Source organism: Gymnodraco acuticeps, unplaced genomic scaffold (genome assembly GCF_902827175.1).
Source record: "Gymnodraco acuticeps unplaced genomic scaffold, fGymAcu1.1, whole genome shotgun sequence".
NCBI classification, from domain to species: Eukaryota; Metazoa; Chordata; class Actinopteri; order Perciformes; family Bathydraconidae; genus Gymnodraco; species Gymnodraco acuticeps.
Genome location: NW_022990274.1, coordinates 5,320,244 through 5,334,357, shown reverse-complemented (window position 1 = coordinate 5,334,357; position 14,114 = coordinate 5,320,244). Strand labels below are relative to the sequence as shown.

The 14,114-nt window shown below is 39.5% G+C and overlaps 2 protein-coding genes and 1 non-coding gene across 4 annotated transcripts; all 3 read left to right on the top strand.

Annotated features, from left to right (window-relative positions):
* Nucleotides 1-116: 116 nt before the first annotated feature.
* On the top strand, nt 117-198 carry trnas-cga. Its single transcript has one exon. It is a non-coding gene; the product is annotated as a tRNA-Ser (tRNA).
* A 570-nt stretch (nt 199-768) lies between these two features.
* On the top strand, nt 769-6,458 carry nabp1a (nucleic acid binding protein 1a). The gene is made up of 6 exons (XM_034221504.1): nt 769-1,796; nt 2,196-2,334; nt 2,511-2,582; nt 3,014-3,098; nt 4,656-4,707; nt 5,374-6,458. Exons 1-6 carry the CDS (start codon nt 1,703-1,705, stop codon nt 5,568-5,570), a joined length of 639 nt encoding a protein of 212 aa, XP_034077395.1. The 5' UTR covers nt 769-1,702; the 3' UTR covers nt 5,571-6,458.
* A 3,433-nt stretch (nt 6,459-9,891) lies between these two features.
* LOC117549465 (C-X-C chemokine receptor type 2-like) lies at nt 9,892-13,872 on the top strand. Of its 2 annotated transcripts, none has more exons than XM_034221416.1 (2): nt 9,892-10,289; nt 11,612-13,872. In XM_034221416.1, exons 1-2 carry the CDS (start codon nt 10,283-10,285, stop codon nt 12,664-12,666), a joined length of 1,062 nt encoding a protein of 353 aa, XP_034077307.1. In that variant the 5' UTR covers nt 9,892-10,282; the 3' UTR covers nt 12,667-13,872. The 2 variants fall into 2 exon arrangements, with proteins under 2 accessions (XP_034077307.1, XP_034077306.1); XM_034221415.1 differs by having other exon boundaries at nt 11,585-13,872.
* Nucleotides 13,873-14,114: the final 242 nt, after the last annotated feature.

Sequence of the window (14,114 nt, the reverse complement as noted above, 5' to 3'; positions counted from 1 at the left end):
AAAGGAATACATTATACAGCAAGTATATGTCTGTAAAACGTTATCATAATTAATATGTATACAAACTAATATATGCATATATAAGATGATGCCTGACTCTTACAACCTTTTATACAGTCACGGTGGCCGAGAGGTTAAGGCGTTGGACTCGAAATCCAATGGGGTTTCCCCGCACAGGTTCGAATCCTGTTCGTGACGATTTTGCGTCTAAAGAAAAAATGCTACAAAATAACTTTATTGTTCTATGTTTACAACACGCAGTCTAAACCCTTAACATTAGCAATTTATATCACTCTGTACCATGGATTACTTCTATGGGGACGCATTTAACACTCAATGTGATCAATCTGAGTAAGTGGTTGGTCACACTGGCCTTTATTGGATGTTTAATAATAGAAGAAGCAATTAGTCGTGATAACATAACAATAAGGTGACTATTTGGCTTTGTATAACAATTTACAGTCGTTAGTCGCAGATTTGATACTGAACCGTGGATGTATACTGAACTCACACATGCTTATTCTCGCGTTGTTTGTGAATGAGATTAATTTGGTACAAACCAACAACTCTCTTTATTTTCTCCAAACAGGTCAGCGAATTGTTTGTTTGTATTCATGACTGCAGTGTATTTATAAAGATAAGCTTGGTACTTGTCCTTATTTTGTCGACTCGATTGAATAAGAGCACAAAAAGGAAAGGTATATGTCATGTACCCCTTCTGAAAGTATAATGGAACTGACCGAGTCATATAAATAAGGCCGGCAACGCACGCACATTGACGTAGCTTTTGCGGCATTGTTTGAAGCAGGGGAAGTCGTTTAGTTAACAACGTGTACAGATTGTAGACAGTGTTTTCGGCTTTAGAGTCAAGGCATACATAACCAGGTCCTTGGATATAAGGGTCACAGTTTTATATTTACACACTAGTCTTTTTGTGAATAACTTGGCCAGACCGCGCGCTAGCAAAGCTAATATACGGGTTTGTTCATAAGAGGAAACACAAAGGAAATGCGCTCGCTTTAACAACACTATCGTAAACTTGAGTTGTCTTAATGATCGAGGAAGATAATTGTTACCTTCAAACAGCCTGCAACACGGACAATATCTCAAGCTCTGGTGTTACTTACAGACAGTTGAGGTATCTCTGTTAAAACAGAAACATCTCAGATTTGAAAAACAATAATACAATTTTTTCAGAATTTGATATTTAGTCCAACTGCCTTACTAAATCGTTAAGATCTTATTCGTGCTATCGGTGAGTGAACAGCTGCTATTATGGGGATAATCGTAAAAAGATATATGGACAGAGACGCGTACAGTGAAATCAAAAGAAGGCAGCCAGCAAACTAGCTTGTTCAGCTAACGATTAGCTAAGCTACTCGGTTCGCAATTCGGCCACCTTGCTAGTGTGTAAGCTGTTTTGAAGAAAGCAGTCAAAAGTCACTGGTATGTTTCAGCTATATCACCCAGTGTCGGTATTTATTGTGTTTGACTTGGACGACTACCGTAGAAGCCGGCCCCTGTGATTAAACATTTGCGCTAACGTTAGTGTTTGTAGTAGGGCGAAGTTAGCATTTGGCTAAAGGCTAATTTGTTAGCAACGCTCAAGCTAACGCTGTTCTGTTGTAGCTGCAAACAGTGATCACTGAGTTGAAGTGAAAGTAAGGGGACGAGTAGTGTTTATTTTTCCTCTTGAGAAACAATGGCAACCGCAACAGGCGAGGCCGTGTTCTTGCTAAAGGATGTGAAGCCCGGTTCAAAAAACTTGAACATCGTTTTCATCGTGTTGGAAATAGGTAAGTTAGTTGAACCGTGACTCTTATCTTAAGGAGTCTATCTGATTGATTGATTGATTGAAAAGTTTATTAACAGCTTGTATATTGGGTACAGTACAGTACAGCTCAAAACATACAATTGTTAAGGGGATGCAGACCAGAGAAAGACTTTTGTCTTGTTTACATCAGGGTCCCCCATTTCCAATTCATCATATCATTTAAGACATATTTGACATACAAATGGCTTATTTACAATTTACATACAGGTGGTTTTTTACATACATATCCATGTCATCAACGCGTGTAGTTTTATTAAACGGGCCAGCGGAATTGTCGGTAAAATGTAACACCAATGGGGACATTTATTATGTATTATCACTGTTGATTGAACTATGTTAACTTCTTGTTTGTTCTCCTTAGGAAGAGTAACCAAAACGAAAGATGGTCATGAGGTGCGCTCGTGCAAGGTGGCAGACAAGAGCGGGAGCATTGCTATCTCTGTGTGGGACGAGCTGGGCAGCCTCATCCAGCCGGGGGACATCATCAAGTTGACCAGAGGGTAGGAGAGATCTCATGCATTCACACTGGTGACATGAACAGCACTGGCTCAGTTGACTGTGTACTATGAACCAATGCAGATAACTATACGTTCATGTTCAGGTGGTTATGTAGATGTTACACATTTCATGAATAATTAATTTTTTCGAAGTTTAATTTGAGATGTTTTATTTTTAGCTATGCTTCCATATGGAAAGGCTGCCTGACATTATACACTGGAAGAGGAGGGGATCTACAGAAGATTGGAGAGTGAGTAGCTGGCCACCAATACATTTTTCTTAACCTTCATACACCAGTAAAGTTGTTATGCCTGTTAGAATGCCATAAGCAGCATACAAGACCGAAGCAAGCTGCAAGCTGCATCAGGAACAGGATGGTTTTAAAGCACAGTTTAAATAATATCAATACACACCTATTTATTCTATCATGTAAACATAGACAATAGACATTGTTGAATAATTCCATTATCTGCTTTTTTTCTGTTAATATAACCTTTAATCTCAGGAAGTCATGTTTATTACTCTGGAACATGCACTCTGGTTTCTACAGAACAGATGCATCCTCCTGTACAGCTGTATTTAAGAACCACATGATCTAAATGTTCAAACGGTCACACAATGAAAATGTAAACCCTCACCATTTGTGAATGTTCTCTTATAACTCTGGTTTTGTCTCCACAGGTTCTGCATGGTGTATTCAGAAGTGCCTAACTTCAGTGAACCAAACCCAGATCTGCTAAACCAAACAAACCAGCAAAACAAGTCTGTGAGTAGCCATGCAAACACTTCATCAACAAATGTGTACAGAATATGAGTATTTAGCAAATCTAGTGATCATACATACAAAGAAAATCAGTCCAAATTGCACCTAATCCAGCCTTTAATACACTGAACGTTTCACGTCTATTATATTGCAGCAAATAAGTGCTATTCCCCATATGATCCTTGTCATTCAAATATGTATACTGGAATCTTCTTATCTTGCATGGCAAGACACAGATTGTATTGCATTACAGAAGGCACATATCATTTTTTTGAGGGGAACATTCTTTTTTGCATAAATATTCTTTCACAATAGTTACTGTTTTCGTTTTGAGTCTTTGTCTCCACTATGGTATGGCACATTTCCACTGCGGGGCCTCGCACGGCTTAGTACGGTATAGTTAGGCCATGCTCCCTTTATGCTGCGTTTCCATTACAGTTTAGGAACTGGGGTAGTAACTATAGTAACGCAGTGTAGGCGGAGCCGCAACGCGAACCACAGAAAACCAACATCAGCTGTTAGCTGTTAGCACTCAGAGCTCACAGCTCCTCATATCTGTTCAGAAACTAGACAGAAGTTAAACAAGTACAAACCACAGACTGTCTGTCATGGCGAATACAGTCTGGTTTATTTATAATAATAATAATAATATTAATAGATTTATTTTGTTAGTGCTTTTACAGGTGCTCAAAGACGCTTTACAGATATAGTGAAAAGAACAAATAATAAATATATAGTTAAAGTCACACATTAAAAGCCAGATTGAAGAGGTGAGTGTTTTGAAGGTGGTGAGGTCAGTGCAGTCTCTGATGGGTTGTGGGAGTGAGTTCCAAAGGGAGGGGGCAGCGACGGAGAAGGCTCTGTCCCCCCAGGTCCGGTGATTGATGCGGGTGGGGATGGATAGGAGGTGGTGGTGCAGCAGGTCTGTGAGGTAGGGGGGGGGGCTGATTGTTGAGGGCTTTGTGAGTAATCAGGAGGATTTTAAAGTTTGGAGGATTTATGTCTGTAGGCCGTTGTTGTGAGCGTGGACGGTCGGAGCATATACGACGTTAGCTTAGCCGATCTCATTTAGAAAACACGTATTTTAAAAGGTTTTTCGCCTGCCGTCTGTCTGCAGACTTGTCAAAGCAGTAATTCATGGTTTTTACTAACCAGTATCAGTATGTTGTTACTTCGGCATCATTTGGAAACGTGTATTCAAATTAAATCACGGTAAAATATGTTCATCTTGTTGTAGTTGCCAGCGATTCTCTCACTAGTTTAGCATACTCAGCCCGGTTGTTGGCCTGAAAAGAACCTCGATTTTGGAGAGCCAGAAAACTGTGAAAAAGTACCAGCTAGCCGGAACCACGCCTAGTGGAAACGAAACCAAAAACGGGCCGGGCACGGCAAGCTTAAACCGTGCTCTGCGCTGTAGTAGAAATGCGCCATTAGAGTAAGAAAGCTAATAAGTCACCTTCTGCAGATACACCTAATTGTCCTGATAAAGGAAGTCTGCACATAAAAGTCCTATACTGTTCCATACGCAGTGTTAACGTTGACATTCTCTTCCACTTCCAGGGTAAACCAGACCAGAATCAGAGGGGAAACTCTCCACCCAATCAGAATTCAGGTACACTTGCCCCAGGTCGGTATAGCTATTCATGCAAATGACCACAGCTCTACCCGTTACTCATTCATAGGAAACGGCAGTCGTGCATGTCCTGTGGAGTGGTAAACATCAACGGTATCCGTTCATCTACAAGGACTTTTATTGCACTATTTAACTTAAATTTAGCTTGTATAAGTATTTTTTTTAATTCTCAAATGGTTCCACTTCAAATAAAGTATTCAATATCAAAATGACTGGAGCATGTCAGTATAGTGATAGGATTACAAAAGTGTTTTACAGCACACATTGTGACATGCATTATTTAGGTTAGATATACTAAATCATCCACAATTGGAAAATGGCCACAGCAGCAGAAAGGGAACAGATATTACACATGGGTGTAAAATGCCAATCAATGCACCTAGAAGAAAATGTATAAACAATATTGAAAAAATACTGAATAAATAAAAATCTGCTTTAATAGACAACATTAAAACATTTTAAGTGTCTCAGTAAGCCATGATGGTTTGTCAGTGAGTCAGCTTTAACAATAACTGGACCATGAATCAAAGCAGCCAATGAAATGCAGCTTTCATTGATCACACCTGTGCGTGTTTTACTGTGAGATCTCCAAAGACCCATTAGGGATGTTTCTGTGTGTACTTACCTGTGTTTCTCTACCGACAGGTAATGGATCCTTGTCGTCGTTTAACAACAACAACCCATCACCCGGTCCCCCCCGTGACCCTACGTACGGGGGCATGGGGCGACCCAACGGTCGGTCACCTGGCAACGGAGCACCTCCAGCCACTGCAGCAGGACCCCCCACAAAGTCTTCAGTTACCATTAGCAACGGCAGGGACCCACGGCGTGCCAAGAGATGAGATCGCGGTCGGGGGGGTCATGTGGGAAAAATATGGACATGCTCATTTCCCCCTGCTTTTTTTTTTAATATATAAACATTTCTGCCCTTCCCATCACATCCCATGTTGGCTTGCAAAACTATGAATTATGGACATGTCGTGAAGCCTTAGTGGTCGAGTGGTACTCAGCCTTCTTTACTTTTGGCAAATTGCCACCCCCCCCATACACTGTCCAAAACCCATTTATGTTCTTTCAAACTACACACCCTACTTGAACACTTGATGCACTTTCTTCTCCTAATTTATGTTGGGGCAAACTTGGCTGTCATTTAAATCAGGAAACCCCATTTCTGCTTTTTGGTGGAAAAGGCCTTAAGTTGGTGAAAATGGACTGAATGCACGAGCAAACTTCTTCAAAAGGGTCTCCTCCCTCTCAACAGAACTGTATCTGAAGTGACTCTCAAAGGAAAGGTGTTAGTTTAGAATTTTTAATGATAAGTAGGTAGACCGATATTAAACAGTTTTTCATAGATAACTTTTTTTTGCCATTTAATTGTACCGTAATCAAGGTGGGACCATTTAAATATGTTTCCGAAAAACATTTTATTATAATTCAGCCGCCACATGTAGTCTGTGAAATGCATGTCGAGTTGATTATACTGCCCCTAATGAAACATGGCTAACAAACACATTGTGACTGCAAGAGTACATTTAGCTATAAGTATTTACTTGTGCCCCCCCACACACACGAACAGTATATAGCCCTCTGAGTGAGCTCGACACATCTCACCAGCTTTTAGACCTCCATGCTATCGCTAACACATTTTAAAGTAAGCCTACCATTCAATTCCATGTGATGTTTTGACTATGGCACCATCTAGTGGCTATTAAAGTAAACTGCATTTATAAGTCAAACTTTATTTATGTAGCACCCTTCTCAACACGAATGTACAAAGTGCTTTACAGTACAGTACACAATTCACAGTACAACTATAAAAGGCATAAAACAACAGCAGGTAATACATAGGATAAAACACCAATGAAAGACAGCTACTAACTCACCTCCTCCGGCGACCCAAAGGCCTGTCGGAAGAGGTGGGTCTTTAACTGCCCCTTAAAAATCTCTATTGAGGCTTTTATTTCCTGGGGGAGTTTGTTCCAAAGCCTTGGGGCCACCGCCTCAAAGGCACGGTCACCCTGGGTCTAGCCTGGTTCGGGGCACCCTTAGGAGGCCTTGCTCAGAGGACCTCAGGGCCCGGGTTGTGCTGTGAGGGTGGATCAGGTCATTAATGTAGGCTGGGGCTTGGCCATGGACAGCTCTATATGTGAAGAGCAATACTTTGAATTGGGTTCTGAGATGGACGTATAGAACATGTATGTGCTTTATCTCAGTGGTACCTGATGTGTGCCTCTTTTTTTTATCAGGTTGTGGCAAAAATCACACAATTAATCAAACATTAAGTTTAAGATTTGTACTTGTGCAAACCAAAAGCCTTTGTGTTTCATTTTGAAGCAACTCATTGCATATACCAAACCCTGTTTCCTCATATCCTTTGTTGCACCAAGCACATCAACGTTAAGGCCTCCTGATGTCGATGTTACCCCATTTAACTTTTTTCTTATGACTGTCTTTTTTTTTTCAGGTTGAAGACCAACAAAACATTGCCAACATAGACAGATTAATCTGACAAGACATTACCTATAATACAATACATTAATGTAATACTCTTGTGAGGAAGGATATTGAGCAAAAATATCTAAAACGAATACATACATTGAGCAAAAAGTCACTTGTTCTACCTGTTTATAGCCAACCATCAATCCCTCACACACTCCCTCTCATCACCTTCTGTCATGCTTCAGACACATCTCAGTATTTACTATAAAGTCAATGAAAGTCTCCCAAATCCATTTGAAGGCTTTCCTTTAACCATATGAATGATTATCTCCATTTAAATACAGAATGATATATCCCTGACACTGTCTAAATAGTGGTTTCCTTACATATTTCTCAGATAAAGCTATTAGCCGCTTAGCATGGAGGAAGCACTTGCTAATTAAGGCTATCATATGTATTGTACGTTAATATAAGATGGACAAACTTGTCATGAAACAATTTAGGGTATCTAGGTAATTGTATGCATATACCTCACACCAAAACTAATCTCCCCACACTTAAACTACATCAAACTAAAGAACACTTGAATCACATGTATTGAGTTGTTGACGTACGCATTAGCTTGTGTGTTGCTGTGTCACCATCACATGGGATAGGGAAGTAGGGAACTTTCTATCTAATAGAAGATACTAGAAACAGTGTTATTGTTTGGAAACCCAATCATTTGTCCTGCCCATATGTTTTCAACATGTTTATGTAATTCCACTTGTGACTAAATTGCAGTACTTGTGACACTGGAAGTTGAAACACATGAGAAGTGGTGGCAGGAAATGTGATGCTTGCCTCATGCATGTCATGAGCCGGGAACTTCCTCTCAGCGGGGTCACTCAGATGCATCATGTGGTATTTTTTATATTTCACTTAGTGATAATAGGCAGAGGAAAAGTATTTAACCTGTTACGGGTTTTCTTCAAGAGTTTTAATAATTTGTCCGTCACATATACATTTCAGTAGGTATATTGAAATGTTGCTGCATTCAACTCCTAGGCAGGGAACAATACAAGAATAAGACTTGTGAAAAATATGAGTTAAGAATATGACAGATGGAGAAAAATAATAACATTTTACAAAAAGTAAACTTACATGAAAATATTAACTGTCCATACGTATATTTTTTACTGTTAAGATTATTTTCTGTTTTCTTTATTTTTAACTCATGTACAATGCTTTGTTTACATGCTGTTACAAAATAAATTCCCAAATTGGGATCAATATAGTAAAGGTAATTTTATCTTAACTAACAACTAACTTATTTTTTACAATATGTAAGTATTTATGTGTCTTTTTGAATACATTGATTTACTATCTAGACAAGAATAAAGCCCTGTTTACCTGGACTGATTAAACAGGGTGTGGAAAAGCAGGGAACCTAGCACAATTTGAATAAACAAGATACCTTTTTAAAATACTGTATCTTGTATATATACACCCAGTGTTTGTAATTAATTCATGAAGCTGTCATGAACGTATGGTTTCTCTTGTGATTTGGCACACACAGTGACAACACATCTCATGACTGCCATGAATCAGATGACTGAGCTCCGGTTCGTTTACGGGGAAGTATCGTAGTGAGGGAATAACCAAACTATGATTATTGAAAATTGTGAGATTTAACTTAGGGCTGCACGATTTTGGGAAAAAAATCGAATTCGATTTGCGATATTTGTTTTTAAGCGACCCAACGGAGGTTTATTGTTTATTGTATCTCCGGCTAGGAAGGTCGCATCAACATGCTCCCGTCTCTAGCACCCCCGCAGCCCGAGTTGAGTGAAAGAACTAAACTTACATGAAACTTCCGTTGGGTTGCTTTAAAGGGGACCTATCATGCACAATGCACTTTGTGATGTCTTTTATACATAAATATGTGTCCCCAGTGTGTCGGGGAACTCACGCAGCGTCAGAAAATAAATCCCTCTCTCTTGTCCTCTGTAGCCTACCCAAATCTCTAAAAACGGGGCTACAACAAAGCTGATCCAGATTTCCATCCGCTGTGACGTATCCATCCGATCTGACGTCAAATCGGCGGCAGACCCACAGAAAATTGCTATCAGAAACAATGCCTGACGTGTTTTGGACGTAAAAGCATTGAGCTCCATACTATTTCAGAAATAATCCTTGACGTGGTTTAAACAGGATGGCGTTTTATCACAACCAAAATGTACTTTATCTCCGGTAGAATTCTGATCAGGCATTAGCTCCGCCTCCTCTTCTTTCTTTTTCAAGCTAAGGGCCCACAATCTGCATTTCTCTAACGGGCTGCAAAAGAGGGGTTTGAGCAGTAAGAGGCATGGCTACAATGGGTGAACTGTTTGGTATTTTGAAAAAAAACTTCACAAAAATGTTTTATATAGATATGGCCCTACAATATATTTTTCAAATATAGCATGATAGGTCCACTTTAAAGTCAAGCTTCAGTTTAAGATTCACCCTGTAATAGATGTAGAACATGTGATGGAGCATTACTAACCTGACTCAGATGGTTTGTTTCACCAAAGCATTTAGCTCCATTGGAAGCCATTTGGAAAGGGCAGGCACTTTCAAAAATACTTGGCAGGTGATTGGATGAATCTGTCTATCACCTTCTATCATGGGCCACTTCTGATTGGTTAACAATGGCTGGTACATGTGGAGCACAGCACTTCTCATTGGTGTGGATCACTGACACACAAGAAGAACAAAAAAAAAAAAACACCTAACAAAACAATAGCTAGGTCTTGACAACATTTATTCATTTAACCAAATAGTATTTGAATATATAAAATGTCTTTGGAGTGGGCTAAATCTACAGAATATAACACCTTAAACACAACCTTCAACTTACATTTTTAAATGTGTGATCTTCTTCCTGTGAAATGATATCTTCCTTTTTGAAATCTTGAGCAAAATCTAAGTGTGTGTGTGTGTGTGTGTGTGTGTGTGTGTGTGTGTGTGTGAGAACAGGACAATAAGTGTGTGATGAGTGTGTGTGATGGGAGGAGTGTAGAGAAACTGGTTAAAGTGTGTGTTCCCAGTGCCTTTATGACATACTCAGAGCCTCTACACAGAACACTCCACAATGGGTGGTGAGTAGTCATCCTTAAAATACAAATGTACATTTATTATCCTGATTGAAATTCTGAAAAGATGTAAAGAAATGACTGATTTATCATTCCTTTCAAAACTGTAGAATAATTATAGTTATATTGTTTCATGCTAGTTACAGGATATGTTTACAACACTGTAACAACTAATGTTTAAACATTAATATTGTCTGTGCCAATGTTGAAATGTAACTAAATACATTTACTCAAATACTGTACTTCAGTGAAAAATGTAGGTATGTGTTCTTTACTTCAGTATTTTCAGTGTATACAGCTTTGTATTACTCTTTAGTTACATTGAAATCAAATTAATTCATACATTATACTTTATTTGTATAGATAAAGCTGCCTATATGAAGTCATGAAAAAAAGCTTCACCCATAGTGGCTGTATTATTAAATGCATAAAGAGTAATAATCCAATAAAATAATACTACTCTGCATGATGAGTACTTTAACTTCTGATAATTTATATGATAATGATGCTACTTTAGTTCATTTACTTAAGTAGGAATTTAAATACAGGACTTTCCCATCTATCAGTGTAGTTGTACACTGTGGTGTTTCTCAAAGTACTTCTTCCACCGCTGGCTTTGTGCTCTGCTGACTCACAGTGACTTTGTGTGTTCAGCCTACTGCATGCAGCCTGTCAGATCTGTTCAATAATACATTCATGTTATCGTGTTTAAGTTAAAGGTGTAATGTGTAAGACATTTCATTTGAAAACACTTTCTAACAAGTTGATCAAAAGAAGCCCAATAACCTATTTGCATAACAAACCAGAAATATACCCTTTATATTTCTGTTTTAAGGAATGAGCTGCTAACACTTTTTGAAACAAAATAAATGAAACCCTATGGAGAGCTGTGATGTAGGCTGTTTTCTTTATTAATGCATTTTCAAGTATCAAGCATGATTTACCCACATTTGATTGATTTTGCTCTCTTAACTTATGAGGCAATATACCTCACCTCTACTGAGTGGCCCAGCCCTTCCTATGTCTCTCTGTATGTTGCCCTCAGTGAAAACGTTTGGAAACCAGTGGGTTATAGAGTCAAATATGTCGATATATTATGAGAGATATATACAGAATTGAAGCACTTCAGTGTAATTGTGCATATTCTTGCCCTGTTAGTCTTTTTTTAATGAAATGATGAGTAATTTTTGATGAATGGACCCTATAGCACAGGTGAAATGTAAAACTACACATTGTACCTTTAACAGCTTTATAGTAGTTGTTTTACATAACTAAAATGTTATCCTGATTGCTATCCTCAGATCCAACCACATTTCCCTTTGTTCTAGACTTCGGCGCCATTTACGATGAACTCAACTTCACATACATGTACAACGACTCGGAGTTCACCCTTAACCCCGACACGCAGCCCTGTGAAGCCAACTCCATCCCAAATGCAGCCATGGTTGTCGTCAGCGTGTTTTACATCCTCATCTTCCTGTTGGCCATTCCTGGAAACCTGGTGGTGACTCTGGTGATCGGCCTGAGCAAGCAGTCGCTGCCCCCCTCTGACCTCTACCTCCTCCACCTGGCTGTTGCTGACCTCCTGCTGGCCTTCACCCTCCCGTTCTGGGCTACTTCCGTCACGCAGGGATGGGTGTTCGGAGACGCCATGTGCAAAGTCGTCACCATCGTCCAAGAGCTGAGCTTCTACTCCAGCATCCTCTTCCTGACTTGCATTAGCGTGGACCGCTACATGGTGATCGTGCGAGCCATGGAGGCCCGCAGGGTGAACCGGCAGCTGGTCAGCTGGGGAGTGTGTGCTGCCGTCTGGGCTGTTGGAACTCTTCTGTCTCTGCCGGGGCTTTTTAATTCCTCCTTCAAATCTTCTAACTTCAGTCGGATGGAATGTTCTGAAAAGTATGATCCCACTAGTGCCAACGAATGGCGTCTGGCCACTAGAATTCTTCGCCACACGTTGGGTTTTTTGATCCCCCTGGCCATCATGCTGTCCTGCTATGGAGTAACCATCAAGCGCCTCCTTCACATCCGGGGAGGGTTTCAGCGGCAGCGAGCCATGAGAGTGATCGTGTCTGTGGTGGTCGCTTTCCTTCTCTGTTGGACGCCGTACCACATCGCAGTGATGGCAGGCACCCTCTCCAGGACCAAGATAGCGCTGTACCAGTGCTCGGCGAGGATGGCAGTGGACCAGGCCATGTTCGCCACCCAGAGTCTGGGGCTGCTCCACAGCTGTGTCAACCCAGTGCTCTATGCCTTCGTGGGGGAGAAGTTCAGGAAGAGCTTTATGCAGATCTTGAGGAAGATGCGCATCCTGGAAAGAACGTCTGTGACCAGAAGCAGCAGGTCTTCAGTGTCGTCAGAACTCACCTCCACATTTATGTGATAAACCCAAAGAGACACTTCGAACTATTTACAGGAAATAATCTTGTCACTGCTGAACAACAAAGAACTAGTTTTGATACCTCTCTATTTTTATTAAATCTCAACATTGGTGGACTTTTGAAACTCAATCACTCAAAAAAAGAGATATATATTAATACGTATATGTTGTCATGCTTTGTTATATTTTGGACTTTTACCCTATATTTTAAAAATATTTTTTCTGTTTTACTTCTTTTTATACATATTTAAATGAGACATCTTTGAGGGAAATTTGGTAAAGCTGTAAACATACAGAAAATCTCTTTCCTCAGACAGACATGTCTGAGGAAAGGGATTTTCTGTATATTGTGAGGACATTCTGAGGACATTCTGTCAAGTTTCATTTTCATGTGTAACTAATGCAATGTCTCAACATTAAGACAAATTATCCACATATGAACACTTTTATATGCAGCTGATATCTCTGGACAAAGGTAGAATTGGACATTGAGTTAAGATACTTTTTTTTAAAATAACATATAAATGTGATATCTCAATCCATGATTCCAGCTAAAAGTGTATTGCATCCATTGCGTCAGAAACCTTAAACCATACTGTACAGTACTACAGTGTATATAAATTCATACACATGTTCAGGGTTATTTACGTTTTTTGTAAGTAAGTCTGTTCATTTCTTTGGTTCAGTAAGCTGAAGACAGCAGGTTTTTATTGAGATGCCACACAAGTTGTAATCTTTGCAAAGTTGCAATCATCATAAATTATTTTAAACATATACACTGCTCTCTGTTTCTGAATATTATATAACTCTTTTGAGTCACCTTATATGTCCCAAAGCTGATAAGACGAGTAATGTGTTTTAAAAAAAAAATATATATTTATAGCCACAGCCAAAGCTGCTAGTTCGGAAAAGTAGATGTCGTGGTGAATGCAGAAGCAACACTGAAGCAATCATTTTAAGTCAGAGAGGCAAGATTTGCTGCTCTATATGGGGAAAAATAATCTTTAAAAAGCACTGATTGGTTACGAAATGATACTAGGGAAGTTCAGCTGACAGGCACCACCGCTAATTTAAAAGCAGAACAATATTTTTGCTGTAGCCTGGCTAATGCATTTGTTACACATTTAATTAAGGAAACTACATTTTGTATAGAAATAATTTCAAATGTTCTTCTATGAAAGATATTGACATTAATAAACATATGTTATATTACAGGCAATTATTCTACCCACTCAAATAAACACACCATGAGAGTGAGCTAAATGTCAGTCTCTTTCCTTCTGCAATAGGCAGCAGTTCCAGTTGAGGGCAAGTGGAGCGGCTGCAGAGGGGAAATAGAGTCTTAATTTATTTGGTAGAAAAAGAGCAGGAGGCAAATTAGTTAATTGGGCTGAATGTGCCAGCTGGGGGCCAGAGAGAACATTCAGCAGAGTTTTGGCCCCATCCACACA

What these genes read in the sequence shown, in the direction of transcription:
- nabp1a (XM_034221504.1), top strand. Translation starts at nt 1,703, where the DNA reads ATGGCAACCGCAACAGGCGAGGCCGTGTTCTTGCTAAAGGATGTGAAG. An exon ending in TTTCATCGTGTTGGAAATAG is followed by an intron (nt 1,797 to 2,195) that starts GTAAGTTAGTTG and finishes TGTTCTCCTTAG; the next exon opens with GAAGAGTAACCAAAACGAAA. An exon ending in CAAACCAGCAAAACAAGTCT is followed by an intron (nt 3,099 to 4,655) that starts GTGAGTAGCCAT and finishes TTCCACTTCCAG; the next exon opens with GGTAAACCAGACCAGAATCA.